Source organism: Fusarium coffeatum (assembly GCF_003316985.1).
Source record: "Fusarium coffeatum strain FIESC_28 chromosome Unknown BRIP53273_contig_143, whole genome shotgun sequence".
Lineage (NCBI taxonomy): Eukaryota > Fungi > Ascomycota > Sordariomycetes > Hypocreales > Nectriaceae > Fusarium > Fusarium coffeatum.
The window spans coordinates 54,337-70,409 of NW_022157936.1; the positions used below are offsets into that span (position 1 = coordinate 54,337).

General features: G+C 48.3%; 5 protein-coding genes across 5 annotated transcripts; 3 read left to right on the plus strand and 2 right to left on the minus strand.

The window, feature by feature from the left end:
- Positions 1-736: 736 nt before the first annotated feature.
- FIESC28_06740 (uncharacterized protein) lies at positions 737-5,712 on the plus strand (the record flags this gene model as incomplete). Its single annotated transcript, XM_031160883.1, has 4 exons — positions 737-2,907; positions 3,765-4,267; positions 4,322-4,669; positions 4,727-5,712. 4 exons carry the CDS (start codon positions 737-739, stop codon positions 5,710-5,712), a joined length of 4,008 nt encoding a protein of 1,335 aa, XP_031015054.1.
- A 180-nt stretch (positions 5,713-5,892) lies between these two features.
- Positions 5,893-7,263, minus strand: FIESC28_06741 (uncharacterized protein; the record flags this gene model as incomplete). Its single annotated transcript, XM_031160884.1, has 2 exons — positions 5,893-7,005; positions 7,096-7,263. The coding sequence occupies 2 exons, from the start codon at positions 7,261-7,263 to the stop codon at positions 5,893-5,895; spliced, it is 1,281 nt and encodes a 426-aa protein (XP_031015055.1).
- A 757-nt stretch (positions 7,264-8,020) lies between these two features.
- Positions 8,021-8,644, minus strand: FIESC28_06742 (uncharacterized protein; the record flags this gene model as incomplete). The annotated part of the gene is made up of 3 exons (XM_031160885.1): positions 8,021-8,189; positions 8,246-8,394; positions 8,450-8,644. The coding sequence occupies 3 exons, from the start codon at positions 8,642-8,644 to the stop codon at positions 8,021-8,023; spliced, it is 513 nt and encodes a 170-aa protein (XP_031015056.1).
- Positions 8,645-11,231: 2,587 nt separating this feature from the next.
- On the plus strand, positions 11,232-12,454 carry FIESC28_06743 (uncharacterized protein; the record flags this gene model as incomplete). The annotated part of the gene is made up of 2 exons (XM_031160886.1): positions 11,232-11,385; positions 11,439-12,454. The coding sequence occupies 2 exons, from the start codon at positions 11,232-11,234 to the stop codon at positions 12,452-12,454; spliced, it is 1,170 nt and encodes a 389-aa protein (XP_031015057.1).
- A 1,594-nt stretch (positions 12,455-14,048) lies between these two features.
- FIESC28_06744 (uncharacterized protein) lies at positions 14,049-15,965 on the plus strand (the record flags this gene model as incomplete). Its single annotated transcript, XM_031160887.1, has 2 exons — positions 14,049-15,747; positions 15,799-15,965. The coding sequence occupies 2 exons, from the start codon at positions 14,049-14,051 to the stop codon at positions 15,963-15,965; spliced, it is 1,866 nt and encodes a 621-aa protein (XP_031015058.1).
- Between the last annotated feature and the right edge of the window lie 108 nt (positions 15,966-16,073).

Here is a 16,073-nt window from a genome sequence, read left to right on the forward strand (position 1 = left end):
ATTGGGCATATAGAGAAAGGTTAACTAAAAGTTGGATATATCAAGATGAGACAATGAATGGCAAAAAATGAATACTATTATATTTAATATTGACTTCTCTACCTACCTACCTATATTGACGTAGATTTGGTTGTCGCACGTGAATACTTGATGAACAATGATTGTTGTTCTATGCGGGCATACGCGAGACAATGTCTCAGCCTAAAGCCTAGAACAGAAAATAGAAGCAGTCTCTCGCATGGTCTACGTTTGCATGCGGACGGTGCAAGAGCGACTACCGTTAGGTTAATGGGGCGATGCTTTCCGAAGACGGAATGGGGCTTGACTCTGATGTTGGTCGTACCTGCCCGTACCTTGAGCCAGCCAATCTAATACTGTACTGAGTAAGGTACGAGGCAGTAAGATCCAGTAGGCAACGACGCCCAGATAAATAGGTAGCTACAGTAAAGAGGCAGGAATGGAGGGCAAGGAACGGATGCAATTCCAATCGTTCCATGCTTTTCATCCTCAAACAACCACACTCAAGCCTCAGTCTCAGCCGCCGATACCGAGATGTCGGATGCTTCGCAAGCCGCTCTATGAAGCTTGGTTAGAAAAGGCTCCGTCTTTTTTAAGAGACAGACGAGTTGAATTGACGATTGAGTGAGGTAATCAACCACGGCACTCACTCAACCCTGTCACTCACAGCTTACAGTCCCTCGTCTCTTGTCTCACCATCGAACAACGACCCAACTCGATGCCGACGTATCTATGCCACGGATTTCGATGGCATCGCCGCGATATCCGTATTTTCGTCATCCTTAACGATCTTGAAGACGCAGCTCCAAATTGGATCCTTGCGCCTGCATCTTCATATTGTATTCTCGATCAGTTACACGCTCAATTCGATTTCTTGCCTGAACTCACCCCGCCGACCACGCCGACACAAGCCAGTGTTAGCAATGCCAAAAATGCCAAGCCAAAGCCAAAGCCTGATCATGTGGATGACGACCATGATCTCCCTCAATCACGTGTACCCGATTCTGACGATGCGGTTCTCATGCACTCGTGGTCTCCGGTCAAGTTGTTGGAGGAGTTCGATGTTGACGAGATGGTGATGGCATGTAGGCCTTATGCCTATGTAGCTGACCATGTGGTGAGAATCGATCTAAGCGTGGACGTAGCAGGCCAGATGGCCAAGTACTACGAAAAGATGGCAGGCGATGATGGTTGGATTGTTCAACTTAGGGATGAGTTGCAGAAAGGAGAGCAAGTGAGATGGTATGTTATTGTCTGCGGAGACGACGTGAGAGAAGTTCCTGGGAAGAGTGATGAAGAAGAGCAGGAGGTTGGGTATGAGCAGCTGAGAGAAAGAGCACAGCACATGGCCCGCGCCAGAAGGACGAGAGAAACTCTGGACGGCTCCTCTAACTCACCATCTGAATACGAGGATGGCAGCGACCAAGACGAAGAAGACGCTCTTACTGTATTGGAGGATATACTAGATGATTCCGAAGGTGCCGCTACTCCAAGACCTCTTTCACTAGACCTACCCGATATCGATATACCACTTCGGCCCCAACTTGATCCGAGCAGAGCATCGGTTTTGACAACATCAACAGTCTGGTCCCAGGACCAATCACCCGACGATACAAGAATAGAGACACCGGATATCGATAAACCTCTTGCACCCCACGAGCTCGACCGAAATAGGACGTCCATATCTACAGCATCTTCAGTTTGGTCTCAGAAAGAGTCGTCCGACGACGGATTAGAACTGGAAACGCCTGATGTTGAGGTACCGCTGCTTCAATCTGCGAATACACGATTTTCGACATCAACAGTAGGGCTTTATTCTGAAAACGGGCATATTCGAATGGAGCCAGAAGAGTTTGCCAAAGCACAGTCACCAGTACGCAGCCCTATTAGAGAAGAGGTGCCGGACATTATGCAGCCTCTCAAGCCTGCAGAGATCCTGCCACCGAGGTCTTCGACGCCGCCAACGCCCAAGGCACCGCATAGACAACTCCCAGCTCCAAGCTTATACAGACCCGAGAGTTTCATACCGCCTTTCTCGCCTGCTTTACCGTCTTCAGATGCTTTCTCTAATGATTCCTCAAGTCCAACAATTCCGAATCAGACTGAAGCTACAAACCCACCGGAGACGTCCTGGCCGTTATCTTCCGACTCACCACTAGAATCTTCAGGGTCTAGTACATATCGCAACGAAGAGAACTCTTTCCCACTGACGCCACCGCTCGTACATTCGAACAACAATTCTTTAACTAAATTGCACTTACCCAAGGAAGTTATCACCGCTCGGATACCTTCTCCAGCATCAGGATACTCACTTCAGCCGCAATCTTTGCGGCCAAGGAAGCCTAGATTCGAGGAGGCAGTTCCACATGCTTCGCCTCTACTAGTTACGCCAAACCCTAGACGCCTAGAACAACCGATTTCCGGAGTCTTGTACAATGCTGGAGAAACTGTATCTAAAAGGCAGCCACCATCTTCGTTACCAAAGTCCAGAGTCATACGTCCTCCGCCACTTAATATAAACTCTGCCAACATGCCAAGGGCTGCGGCTTCGAATCTTAGGAAGGATCTTGCAACACCAACGTCGGCTCAACGAGAGACTTCTGATCTGAATATGAAGACGCCGCCGATAACCCCGAAAACCCCTACAAGACAATCTTCTACGGATGCATCACCGAAGTCCCGTATACCGAGAAGCATGCCAAAGAACGTACGTCTATCTACTTTGCCGCCTCCACCTGAACCACAAGCAAACCCTGTTCGTCCACCTACACCACCAAAACCAAAGCCCCGTTTTGCACAGACAGGGGGGCCACAGAGAAGACCACAAACAGCACCAGAGGAGGGGGTAAAATTGAGACCCAATGCAGGAAGCTTCTCAAGGCCATACCGGTATGATGCGCCCAGAACTACACAGGGCACACAAGTGATATCGGGACCGAGACCCCCAGCTGCTGCAGGTTACAGCCTAAATGCTACTGCACAAAGAAATGTACCACTGCTTTCAGCACAAGAAGCAAGGCCAAGAGCGCCGCAGCCACCTCCAAATGCAGCACAGAGTCGACAAACCAGTGTGTCGACTCAAAATAGTGATGGGCATAAGCAAGAAGGGGGGAAACAACATCACAAACATCACATCGGTCGAAGTCATTCGGTTGCTGACGGGTTTAAAAAACTATTCAGAAGACCGTCACTTGCCAAAGGGGCTCATCAGTGAATTGGAATAGTTGATGAAGCACAAAGCGAAGGAGTTTGGAGTTGGGTTTTCTTCTAGTGCTGTATATATATAAAAGACTGTCCAATTAGCTTTTTTGTCAAACAGTAACTATGTCATTGCAGGGGTAGCTAGCAAACTTATGGGGCTTCATAACTTGTAATGTTTTATGATGGGTACCTACCTAGTCATGATGAAATGGTAGAAACCGAGATTGCTATCGACATGTACAATGTTCACTCCGTCAGATACCGGAGAATAACTTGAAACATTCAGCATGAATATCACCATTATCTTGGAATAAAAACATGCATAATTAAGCAGGGGACATTTGTTCGTACCGTACCTCTATGCAAGGAGTTGGTGCGCGTCACGTGTAGGCAAGACAGCTTGCGATTGAATAGATTGATCGCCTACAAGTTTAAAGCTATCAACGTCTCCCCCTAGTCCAATTGATTCCGCTTATAACAAGCGAGAATGCAACTTGCGTATACTATTGAATGGCATCCTTGACGGCCATTAACTAACCTTAGAGCCGCTCCGATAAACGACTTCCCCGAGTCCCTAAATCCAGAGTCCGAGACACCTCTCGTCCCGTCCCGCCTACGTCTCCGAAGCCATCCCTTTCAACTCCAAACCTTCAGTCTCACCTCAGCGCTCAAATGGTCCACCCGAAACCCGAAGACGGGCCAAGTGCCCCGGTTGAGACTTTTGCGCAAACAAGCATAGAGCTCACGCTCGATGATAGCGACGACGAAGATCTCCGGTCAATCGTTGGTAGTGGGAGCGATGTATACGAGCTTCGCGATAGGGACACAAGTAGGGATCGCAACGGCAGCGCCATATGGGATGCTGAAGCTGGCGATGACGGGGATGTCGACCGTCCTCTTGTTGCAGGTCGTTCAAGAAGTCCTGGATCTGTAGCGAGCTTCCAGTTATATACCCCAGACGAAGAGCAGGCGGTCCGGACGAAGTTTGATCGCAAGCTTGTTTTATTCGTAGCTCTCCTTTATATGCTGAGCTTTGTCGACAGGTCGAGTATGGATTCGAAACCTTCTTTGCATCTACACAAAAGCTAACACATCCATTCAGATATCGGCAATGCTCGAATAGCAGGTATGGATGAAGACCTTCAATCCGATCCACCCCGTGATGAGTGGTATCAATGGGCTTTAACGGCATTTTACATTACTTATATCGCCTTTGAATGGATGTCGCTGCTGTGGAAGCTCATCCCCGCACACATTTTTGTGTCTATGGTAGTCTTAACCTGGGGTCTCATGGCGTCTCTTCAGGCCGTGGCTACGTCTTACCCCATGCTGATTGCGCTACGTGCTGTGCTGGGCATTGGTGAGGCGGGGTTTACTGGTATTCCGTTTTACTTGAGCTTCTTTTTCAAACGCGAGGAGCTGGCATTTCGGACTGCTATTTTCATATCTGGTATGTCTTCATCTTGATACAGGTTTGTATTGTAAAACCCCCAACTGACCATGATAGCCGCACCTCTGGCCACGACCTTTGCTTCCACCCTTGCTTGGCTCATTGTCAAATTTGCTTCACTTAGCCCTATCGCCCCATGGCGTCTTCTTTTCATCATCGAGGGGTTTCCTTCTGTCATCGCATCTGTAGTCGCCTGGAACGTCATCCCGGACTCACCCCAAACTGCTCCCTATCTAACCAAGCGTGAGAAGAAAGTCGCTCGTTTGCGCCTCCGAAGCGAGCAGTCCGCGTCTACATCCACAAACGCCAAGCCTTCATCCGGTCTCAAGGGTCGCGATGTCTTAGCTATTTTCCATGATCCTGTAGCTTGGATTACCGCCACCATGTTCTTCCTCACCAACATGGCCTACTCATCACTTCCTGTCTTCCTCCCAAAGATCCTTACTGAAATGGGCCACGATACCCTCACTTCCCAGGCTCTCAGCGCTCCTCCTTACTTAGCCGCCTTTGTCATCGTTCTCTTCACGGCTCACATGTCTGATCGGCTGCGCACTCGCACCGTCCCTTTAATATTCCACGCTCTCGCGTCCGCCAGCGGCTACGCCATACTCGCCCTGGCCAAACCCCTAAACTTACCTAATTTCATTCGATATATGGCTGTATATCCTGCCGCGATAGGCTTCTTCAATGTCGTCACTCTCATCATCACGTGGAGTATTAATAACCAGGCCAGTCAGAGCCGCCAGGGCGGTGGTTTTGCCCTCCTACAGCTTGTCGGCCAGTGTGGTCCGCTCGTGGGCACTAGGCTATACCCCGACCGTGATGCTCCTTATTATGCGCCGGGAATGAGCACTTGTGCGGTGGCGATGCTCAGTGTTTCCATCCTAGCATATGCTCTTCGTTTTTACCTAAAGTATCAGAACCGCAAGTTCGATCGGGCCGAAAGCGAACATTTGGAGGGAGGCGATGAAGTAGAGGAAGAAGGCCTTGTCGGTTCTGGGAGGAGAAAAGCCACGGCCGCCTCCTTTCGATATATGTTATAGTACAATTTTAATTCTCTCATCTGTAAGTCAGCTTTCGACGAACGGATACAGCGATACAGTATCAACATGATAAAAGACTCAATTAGTGAACTACCTGCAATTTGTGCTTCTCACTGGTTTGTTGATTGCTCCTTCGTCTTCGCCTACTTCTTTCTAAGAAGCTGCAATGGTAAGAGTTAATCAATCCCTGGTCTGATTCCCAAAGTGCATCCATTCGGGAGCTTGATACTTCTCAACGCCAGCCTTCCACCAAGCCTTATGCTCAGGTACGTGTCGGCGAATGCCATTCCCCATGGAGAAGTGCGAGGACCTATCTTCATGCTTTTCTTTGGTTGCATCGTCAGGATTGAGTTTGCGTCGCAATGCTTTCCAAACTGAGTGGTGTTTCTTTTGATCTTTACGTTGTCGTTTGATGTTCTCACGAGCCTGGCGGAGCTTGTCCCAGCTATTGCTGCAAACGTTGACTGCTAGCTTCTTGATTTCAATACGGGATCGTTTCACACCCTCAGAAATACTTCGAAATGAGATGCCTGAAGCTTTTCTTTTCTTCGATCTGACGATCTGAGGTAACTTTACCGAAGGGCTGGGACTTTCGGTTTGTAGTCTGCCATGAGCTATTACTCTTCTTAGCGGTTGCATCTCTGAGCCTTCGTCAGAGCTTCCTGTTGAAAACTCGCTGTCATGGCTAGCTTCGCTATTGTGCGGAACTCTAACGTTCGCCATCAAATCTTCCGAACTCGACAGAACTTCGAAACGATGATAAGAGGGTGTCGGCAAGCGTTGGAGTTTCCCGATAGCTCCTGCAGCATTCGCCAATGCCTTATAGGTGCTTCCTTGACTGATAACCCTTGTAGCACCGGAGGAGCTGGACGATGACCGGAGGCCGGATAAACGATCATTTGTGCGGCTATACTTCTCCAGATCACCAAGAGTCGACAAGGGGGTATGCGAATTTGACGGGGAAGGCACGTTAGGGGACCGGATGCCATCTTCAGGATAAGAAGAAGATGTGCTTCTTGCACCCTCTTGTCCAGGCCTGTGTTTGTGTGTAAGCTCAGGCTCAGCTGCAGGCCCTAGCACAGGCTCTGGAGAAGCCGTTTGAGATCTGAGATGCCTGAGATCCTCTCGTACCATTTCCAAGATAGAGACCTGATCTGCGACGACTTGAGATGCTGATCGTTTAGTGTCTGGTTCCTCAGAAGAGCCGTTCAGCTGTGCCCCTTCACGAAAATGATCATAGTGGATATCGGGCATGGGCCTGCCACCCCAGAGAAAGGTGCCATTGCTGATAGTCTTTGGTCTTAACTCAAGTGTGTTTGTATCCACAACAGAGGGAGGTTGGATTTTCGAAGTAGCATCACGCTAAGATGCTTCTGGCTTAACATTCTCAAGGTTCTTGGGCTTCTTTTGAGCATTAAGGGCTCGCTTCTTGACTTTGAGGTCACTCTTGAGGGGGCTTGAGACGGTTTTGCTGTCGTATGAGCCCTTGGTGGCTGCGGCAGGGAGCGTGGGAGCTCTGGAGCGTATGGGAAGGGTGAAGCTGGAATTCATGATGAAATGAGTAAATATCAGCTTGTTACCAAAAAAGAAACGGCTAAATACTGATGGATTATCGAGATTGATGAATGGAATGAGAAGTGTGAAAGATGGAGGGTTGTGTGCAGGAAGCAGAGTGTCACTGAGTTTGTTATGACCGAAGCGTCCACTACATCGCAACTGCCTTACCTTCTGAATCAGAGATATGAAACGGAAGGTGCGAGGTCTGGATGCTGTAAGTAAGTACCACTGCCGTTCCTTCCGTTTGGCCATAAATGACTTCATTTCGGGATAACCTGTGGCATGAACACCAAAAGAGTTTGTAACCGCCGAAGAGTTAGTTGATGTTTCATGATCGATTACAAAGGCAAAAAGACGAATCGGAGGGCGTTGGGATTGCTCCCGCCAGGGCTTGAACCTGAGACCTTCGCATCACTGAATATTCAGATTGAAGTATTAGTACGACGCTCTAACCAACTGAGCTACGGAAGCCTTCCAATTCGATGAAAGACAAAATAGCAATTACTGCACAAGTTGCCCTAGCCAGTTGAATCAAGGCAAAGATAGAAATGCATTGCTGTGATGAATCGACAGGATGAATTAAATAGGTAGGTGGGTAGGCAAGTAATGAATGCTCTAGTTGGCCTTATTAGTTCCGTCTCGTATTCCTTCCAGTTCAACGCCCTCAAAAATGATATTACCCCTCCTCTAGCACCGACTTGTGCATCGTCATTACCAACATCCCACCTCGAACTGGATGCTCTACCCATAATCACTTAGGATCTCGGACACAGTTAGTGCATTTGGCGCACGTGAAATGAGTAGCTAAAGATCCGAGACTATCAGATCTTGAAGGTGACTTCTCATGGAGAAGCTTGGATGAACCCTTTTCGATCTCCGGCCAGGCAAAGATATTGAGAGGGACACATCTGTTCTTGAATCTGATGGTTTATCTCATGTTAGTGATCTATAATGAATTGAATAAGGATCCACTCACGTAGCCAGACGACAAATAATCTCAGGCTCAGCAAAAACAGAACCAACATGTTTCTGAAGCTTGCCATTCAGCTCAGTACATGTGTACTTAAGCTCTGGCTGGTACTCGAAGCATGGAGGACCCCAATTCTCACCACGGCAGAAGTAAACCTGAAGGGTTGTTAATAAAGCAGAATCAAAGAAACTTGGGATCATTGATCCATACTGATCCGGGCTTTCGACCCCCGTCACTGTTCTCCTGGGGTGTAGTACCAAGACGTGACTTGATGACCTTGGGGTCGATAGGTTCAAACTTGGGTGCGCCTCTTTCTGAGAGAGGAGAAGACCACGTGTCTACAGAGGCAGAAAGGCCTGACGAGGCAAATAGTGATAGGACAACGAGAGCGAAAGACGACTTCATATTGACGGTTGTGTGGTGGTATAATCAAGAGTGTTTGGGAGATACTGAATAGATGAATAGATAATCAAAGTGTTGAAGTTATTTGAATGGTATATCGATTGTGAATGACAGCGGCTTGAGCCTTCTTATACCAGAGTTTATTCCAACACACCCACAAACTTAAGATATCTTAAAATTGAACTAGGAGTCACTGATACAGTAGGTTGATTGACTAACAAAGGTATGACGCGGGAATCCTCGTGATGAAAACGGCTAATGCGATGCTACTGCATCGTTTGTCGTAAATCCAAGGGTCTCGCGTCAGCTCTGGGCCCATGGTTCAACGCCTCGTCAGCACATACTCAGCTATACCCATAGAAATTAAAAACTGCCGTAAAGATGCGGTCATCCCCGTGATTCGATCTCGGCCCATCGGGGCGTTCAAAGCAATGCTGTCAACATGCAGATGGAGGCTTACATCATGTAAACAAACAAAAAAAACAAACGGTTTTACCGGTCTTGAGGCGCTCGTCAGTGTAACTCTCGTGTCTGCTGGTCAACCGTTTATCTGGGAAAATATGCTCAGAGTCTACAGTAGCGGTCTTGCTTTATTTGGTCTGCCCACGTTGCGCATTGCATCACGGGATATTTTGAAAAGCCGTGATTTGCTGAAGGACATAAGGCATCTGCTTCAAATTGAAATTTGTGGTTTTGGTGAGTATACAATGCATGCACCGCGTGAAGCCGCTGGATCGCCCAACGTGCATGTACTGATCGACCTTGACTGACGTAAATGGTAGAGGTTGAAACAGATTCGATATCATGATGTGATGTGATCTAGATATTTCTCGTATCCATTTTACATATTTAGAAACAGAATGACTGCAGCCTGTATTCACTGTACATCATCCGGTACTGTACTGGAGGCACAGTAGTATCGGCATCGAGCCGGGGCCGGGAACGGAACGGAGACCCGACGGGACTCCACAAGGACGGGAATTGCCTAAAAGGGAAATCACATTCCCAGCAGACTCCGATAATGCATTCCGCATACCATACACCAAGGCCTCCCTAGTAATAAGCATATACGATATGAATGTGAGACTTTGAGGTCTTCCAATCAAGTATTACACTGGGCATAGCCTCAACCCCAACACTGTCTTAGCCAGGTTCGGAGTAGAATCATGCAGCAAACAGCGAATGTGGTTTGCCAAGGCAAGCTTTTTGTGAGTCAAGACCGATCTCTACTGATGAAGGACGCTCTATCTCTCGAGTACACAGCATAATTCTACGCATCAGCCCGTCGCATCTCCCGGCCGATAGCCACCCGATCGAGAAGCAGAATGCGCCGCTCCTCGTCGTACAGCAGCAGTCGCTCTGCATGCATCAAGGCCCCCAAATCCGACCTTTTTTTCATGTTGAAAAACAAAAGTATCACCCGCCCATCGTCATGTGCATCAGACGATCCAGACAATATCTCGGGTTTGTGGTGAGAAGGCAGGCAGATACGAGATAGTGCAACGACAAACACACTTGCACGCTCTTTCCAACGAGGCGGTGATGACCTCTGTAATCAACACCGCATTTACGATTCTTTCACAGGAAGGAGAGACATGTAACTCTTCATAACTCATTCTTGAGGCGGTGTGATCAGGTTTGACAGTCACGCAATTGCGGAGAGTAAAGTAGGAATGATACATGATGGTCGCCTACCAAGTGGGATATAGTTTTTGCAGTTAGATACTGCAGACTACATATTAATGATAGAAGATATTGTAAACTGAGTCAAGGGGAGCTAACAGATGAGTTCAGCCTGGACACTCAAAAGAAGCGACTTTTATCAAGAATAGAGCCATGATATGAAACTTCCCATCTGAAAAGTCCCTGGTATCGCTTATCTCCATTATAACGGCTTGGGTAGTTGGGCTCCAGGTTAATTCTCCGCCAGAGAATTCCGTTATGTTTCGACGTTATGATGATGACTATGCGTTTCAGCCGTTATATACAAAGAGATCAGCTCGCCCTCTTGAATGTCTTTTTTTCTTTGTCACAAATCATGCGCCAACTCGTTATCGGATCTGAAGGCCATGGACATAGCTAAGTACATGCTTTCACCATAACACAATCCACCTAGAGATTTGACTGACAGCTGATAACTTAGACCATCGCAGACACAATTGCATTGTACATCTGACTTAATTCGAAACGAAGGACGATCAACGCAATATATGGAAAGGCGAATATTGTCGAAAGAGGTATATGAAGACTATGATACCATATACTCTGAATGGCTGACAATACTGAGATAGGAAACTTGGTCAGGTGATACACAGTTAGTTACGCACGGTCCAAGCCAGTCTTGGCGTCTTACATCGATCAGAAATACTTGTCATAACTCACTTTTACCTGGTGCTTACAAGTATCTATTATCCGTTATGATGGCACAGTGTTTGAGCTAACCTGTTTTTACGCGTTATGCTGGGTGGGGGATGAAAGTCTTCCGTTATGTCTAGAAAAGAGAGGCATCTCTACCTCAGCTGAAGTGACAAGTTTCTTCGGTTTAATTCCTAATAATACAAGAAGAATTCTCTGTCCTAGCAATTTCAAAATGGTGGAAACAATCCCAGTTCCTACCATAGCCAATCGTCCTCGGACTCGCCAGCGAGCGTATAAGAAGCCCCCAGTTCTTGATGTTCCGGACATTGATCAAGACGCTACCGAAAGAAAAAGAGTCTTGAATGTTCTTGCCCAAAGAAGATATCGTAAGTATTATTCACATTATAGGGGGTCAGAGGCAATGCTAACAATTAATAAGGCGAGAAGAAACGTCTGAGTCGCCTCAAAACCAAGTCATCTGGCAATGACGAGACTCAAAGCTCCGAGCTTCAGACAGAATCATTTACCAGGGTTGATGAAGAGTCATTTGGGGATGATGTTATAGAAGTGCCTCGTCTACAGGACAATGTGCCAGCCATCAGTCAAGCTTCCAATATGGTCATGAACATGCCATCTACCACTGGAGATGCTGACATGTTGGCCGGGATTGATTTTGGTCTGACATCTTGGAGTCCCCTTTCCCTTTCAGAAATGGCGCTTCCATCTGTTTTGCCAGATCCCAATATCCTCCCGGACTTTTTATGTGAAGACAACACCAGCGACGAGGCCTCAACGGGAGCTTCCAATGGACTACAGACCGATTTTAGCGGATCTGGCTTGACAAATTTCCTCGATACATCTTCATTTGGCACATCACCTGCTGCTTCAACAAAAAGCTTCCCTGACAGCTACAACCTCCCATTACTACAGCTCACACTACTAAAAGGCGTTTTACGCATCGCAGACCGGCTCAACTGTAAGCAGAATCTATGGGATCTTGATGCAACCTCGGCTTTTACCACAGGCATCGCAACGCCAGCAGCTCTGCTTCCTGCAAATTGGCAGCCCACTCCTTCACAAGTCTCAGTGCCCCATCACCCGGTATTTGATCTCCTCCCGTGGCCAAGCGTACGAGAACGCGCCATTTCCATTCTGGCTCTTCCTGATGAGTTGCGGCCACCGCGGGCACAGGGCGTGTTGGCAACTGTCAACTTCGCTTACGACTTGGAGGACACGGCTGAGGGAGTGAGGATTCACGGTGGAGATCCTTACGATCCTGGCAGCTGGGAGCTAGGACAAGTCACTTTTGAGAGATGGTGGTTTCTGTTCGATAACACCATCATCAACACCAGTAATCGATGGCGAAAGACGAGAGGAGCACCGCCATTGTTACTCAAGGGTGGAAGCTCTAGTACAACCACAAGTTCCAGTAGTTCACCTGCTGTGACAATTTAATGTTGGACCAGATTGGTGTTGTTTTCTGCAGTAGACTGACTTTTGACCACTTTCAATACTAAGCAGGCATTGTTATTCATGTATCAATTACAAAGAAACCCCTACAAAACGCAAGGACTCTGTCAGGAACGAATACGAGTGTGTCGGACTGTCGGGTAACATGGAAGGTCAATAAACGATAAGGCTCTCGGGAGTCCAGGGTATCGGTATCGGTATTGATTCTGAGACTCACAGACTGGTTGGGTCTGTGTCTGACTCTGACCATGAGCGGCTCAGCATGGGGATTAAGAAATGAGGGGTCAAAAACCTCCTGGGGTCATGATTGGATGTAGCTATTAGTTAGACCCTTGCTCCGCAGCAGGGGACCTTGAACAGTGGATGATGGAATACCTACAAGATGGCTGCAAACTACAAGCAGAGTGGGATGTTTTACACGGCCCGAGCCATACAGAAGCCACCGAGTCTGCAGTTTGCATGACCAGTGCATGTACTAGACTAGCATTGTCTACATAGCAGTGTGCTTCAGTGTCGAATGTCTTGTTTTTGTCTCTGACCGATAGATTTAACTACAGCGGTTCAGAGGCACGGATGAGCAGATCATTTCCATGGGTTCCATTTCGTTGAGGATGACAGATCCATTTCAACTGGGCTGGGCTGGGCTCCAACCGTCCATGACTCTTCTACTGATGGACTCTACCTAAAGCTTAAGAATAATCTTTACAGGGGATTGTAAGCTCGTAGCTTGGAGAACTGTTAGCGGCAGCCTCACTGTCTCCACGCTGAGCTGCCCTGAGCCTCTCGGCCTCCGGTACCCGGGAACGGCGCTGGAGTCCAAGTCAGTGTCGCCATATTCAACCAATCGCAGGCTGTGATTCTTTCATCGGAGGTAGAAACGGAACCCCACTGGGGGAGTTTCTGGAGGAAGGAGGGGCACTTAGAGGCCGGCCGCGCGAGACAGGAGAGAAATTTCCAGGAAACGATGAGGTGGAAGGAAGGAACAAACGTGGGACGCTTTTCTCACCGGACTCGCTTCTCCTTCTTCTTTTTCCTTTCTCTTCCCTTTCTTACCTTTTCTTTTCTTTCTCTTCTCTTCTGTTCTGGACTGAATACCTACTCGTCATTCATCCCTCAATATAGATAAACATTGACCCTTGTACGACAAAGAATCGTTCCTTGTCGACTTCACACCTGCTGCTGCTTCTCGTTCAACAGATTGAGAGAGGTTGATCGAAACATTGATCAATTAAACAGAGATCATCGTTTCCACTCCTCGTCTGGAGTTGCAGCGCAAACAACAAAATAATTTCTTTTAGAAGCAGTTCCAATTGTTAGTTCTCACCCACGTCATCGCATCAATGCTTTCGTTCCCTTTCCAATTTCTCTTTGCTAACAGATGGGTTCCTGGTCATAGTTGCCGTTACAGTTCCCCCTCCCCCACATCTCCCCAGACTCCGTTACAAGCTTCGACCCGCCACGCCCATCGCCCTACGCCGCCTTTTTTGATATTGTCAATTCTGCTTGAAATAAGCAAAGTTACAACAAATCGTTACACGAGCTGAATATTGAAGATATTTTCCCGCAGATTATCTTCAATATGCATATCAAGGATATGCTCAGCGACGCCGAGAGGAGCGGCCAGCCCTCCTTCTCTTTCGAGTACTTCCCTCCAAAGACCGCCCAGGGTGTTCAAAACCTCTACGATCGTATGGACCGCATGTACAATCTTGGTCCCAAGTTCATCGATATTACATGGGGTGCTGGTGGACGCATTGCTGAGCTCACTTGCGAGATGGTTCTCCAGGCTCAAGCAGTTTACGGCCTCGAGACTTGCATGCACTTAACTTGCACTGATATGGGTGTCGAGAAGGTCAACGATGCTCTGCTCAAGGCGTACAAGGCCGGCTGCACCAACATTCTGGCCCTTCGTGGCGATCCTCCCCGAGCCCAAGACAAGTGGATCGCTGCCGACGGAGGCTTCCAGTACGCCCGCGATCTTGTCAAGCACATCCGTAATACTTACGGCAACCATTTCGATATTGGCGTTGCTGGTTATCCCGAGGGTTCTGACGACAATAAGAACGAGGACGAGCTACTCGATCATCTCAAGGAGAAGGTCGACATGGGCGCCACCTTCATTGTCACCCAGATGTTCTATGATGCTGACAACTTTATTCGATGGGTGAAGCGTGTTCGTGAGCGCGGTATCACCATCCCTATTCTCCCTGGTATCATGCCAATTGCTACTTATGCAAGCTTCCTTCGACGAGCCAACCACATGCAGGCCAAAATCCCACAGGAGTGGCTCGACGCCCTGGAGCCTGTCAAGAACGATGATGTTGCGGTCCGAAACATTGGAAAGACACTGGTCGCCGATATGTGTCGGAAGCTGCTCGCCAACGGTATTCATCACCTTCACTTTTACACCATGAACCTCGCCCAGGCAACACGGATGTTACTGGAGGAGTTAGAATGGGCTCCTTCTGCCGAGCGACCTCTTCAGCATGCTCTTCCTTGGAAGCAGTCCAAGGGTCTCAGACGCCGCGAGGAGGATGTCCGTCCCATTTTCTGGCGAAACCGCAATAAGTCCTACGTCATTCGTACACAGGATTGGGATGAGTTCCCTAACGGTCGTTGGGGTGATTCTCGTTCTCCCGCTTTCGGAGAGTTGGATGCCTATGGTATTGGCTTGACTGGCTCTAATGAAGCGAATCGAAAGAAATGGGGCGAACCCAAGACCATCCAGGACATTGCTCAACTTTTCGTCTCCTACCTTGAGAACAAGGTCGAATCCCTTCCATGGAGTGAGGCGCCCCTCACCGCCGAAGCCGATGAGATTCGAGATGGCCTTATTGAACTGAACAAGCGAGGACTCTTGACCATCAACTCGCAACCTGCCGTTAATGGTGTCAAGTCCTCTCATCCTATTCACGGCTGGGGTCCCGATAACGGTTATGTCTACCAGAAGTCGTACCTGGAGTTGCTCGTCCACCCCAGTGTGTTCGATAAGATGATCTCGCGCATCGAGAACCACCCTGATCTGACTTACTACGCTGTTACCAAGGAAGGCGAGCTTCGATCCAACGTCACTTCTGATGGTCCCAACGCCGTTACCTGGGGTGTGTTCCCTGGCAAGGAGATTGTTCAGCCAACCATTGTCGAAAGCATCAGTTTCCTCGCGTGGAAGGATGAAGCATTCCGACTGGGTGTTGATTGGGCGCACTGTTACGACATGAGCTCCCCCAGCCGTGCCCTTCTTGAGGGAGTCATGAATGACTGGTACCTGGTGAACATTGGTAAGCAGCATAGATCCAGAAGACATTAACTGAAACTAACGAATGACTTAGTAAACAACGACTTCCACGACAACAAAACCATCTTTGAGCTCCTTAAGGGGCTTGAGGTTAATGACTTGACGACTCCTGCCACCCCTCTCTCTGAGCCTATCGCTAACGGCGCCGTCGATACCGAGCCCATTGCCAACGGTACCACGGCCACTGCAGTTGCGAACTAAACGCTCAAACACAGTACGGCGATGTGACAGGAATGAATATGCCTAGCATCAGACCTGAACCACATCTACGTTGCCGTCCCAGAGCAGCAGAAATGTTTCTGCACGTTG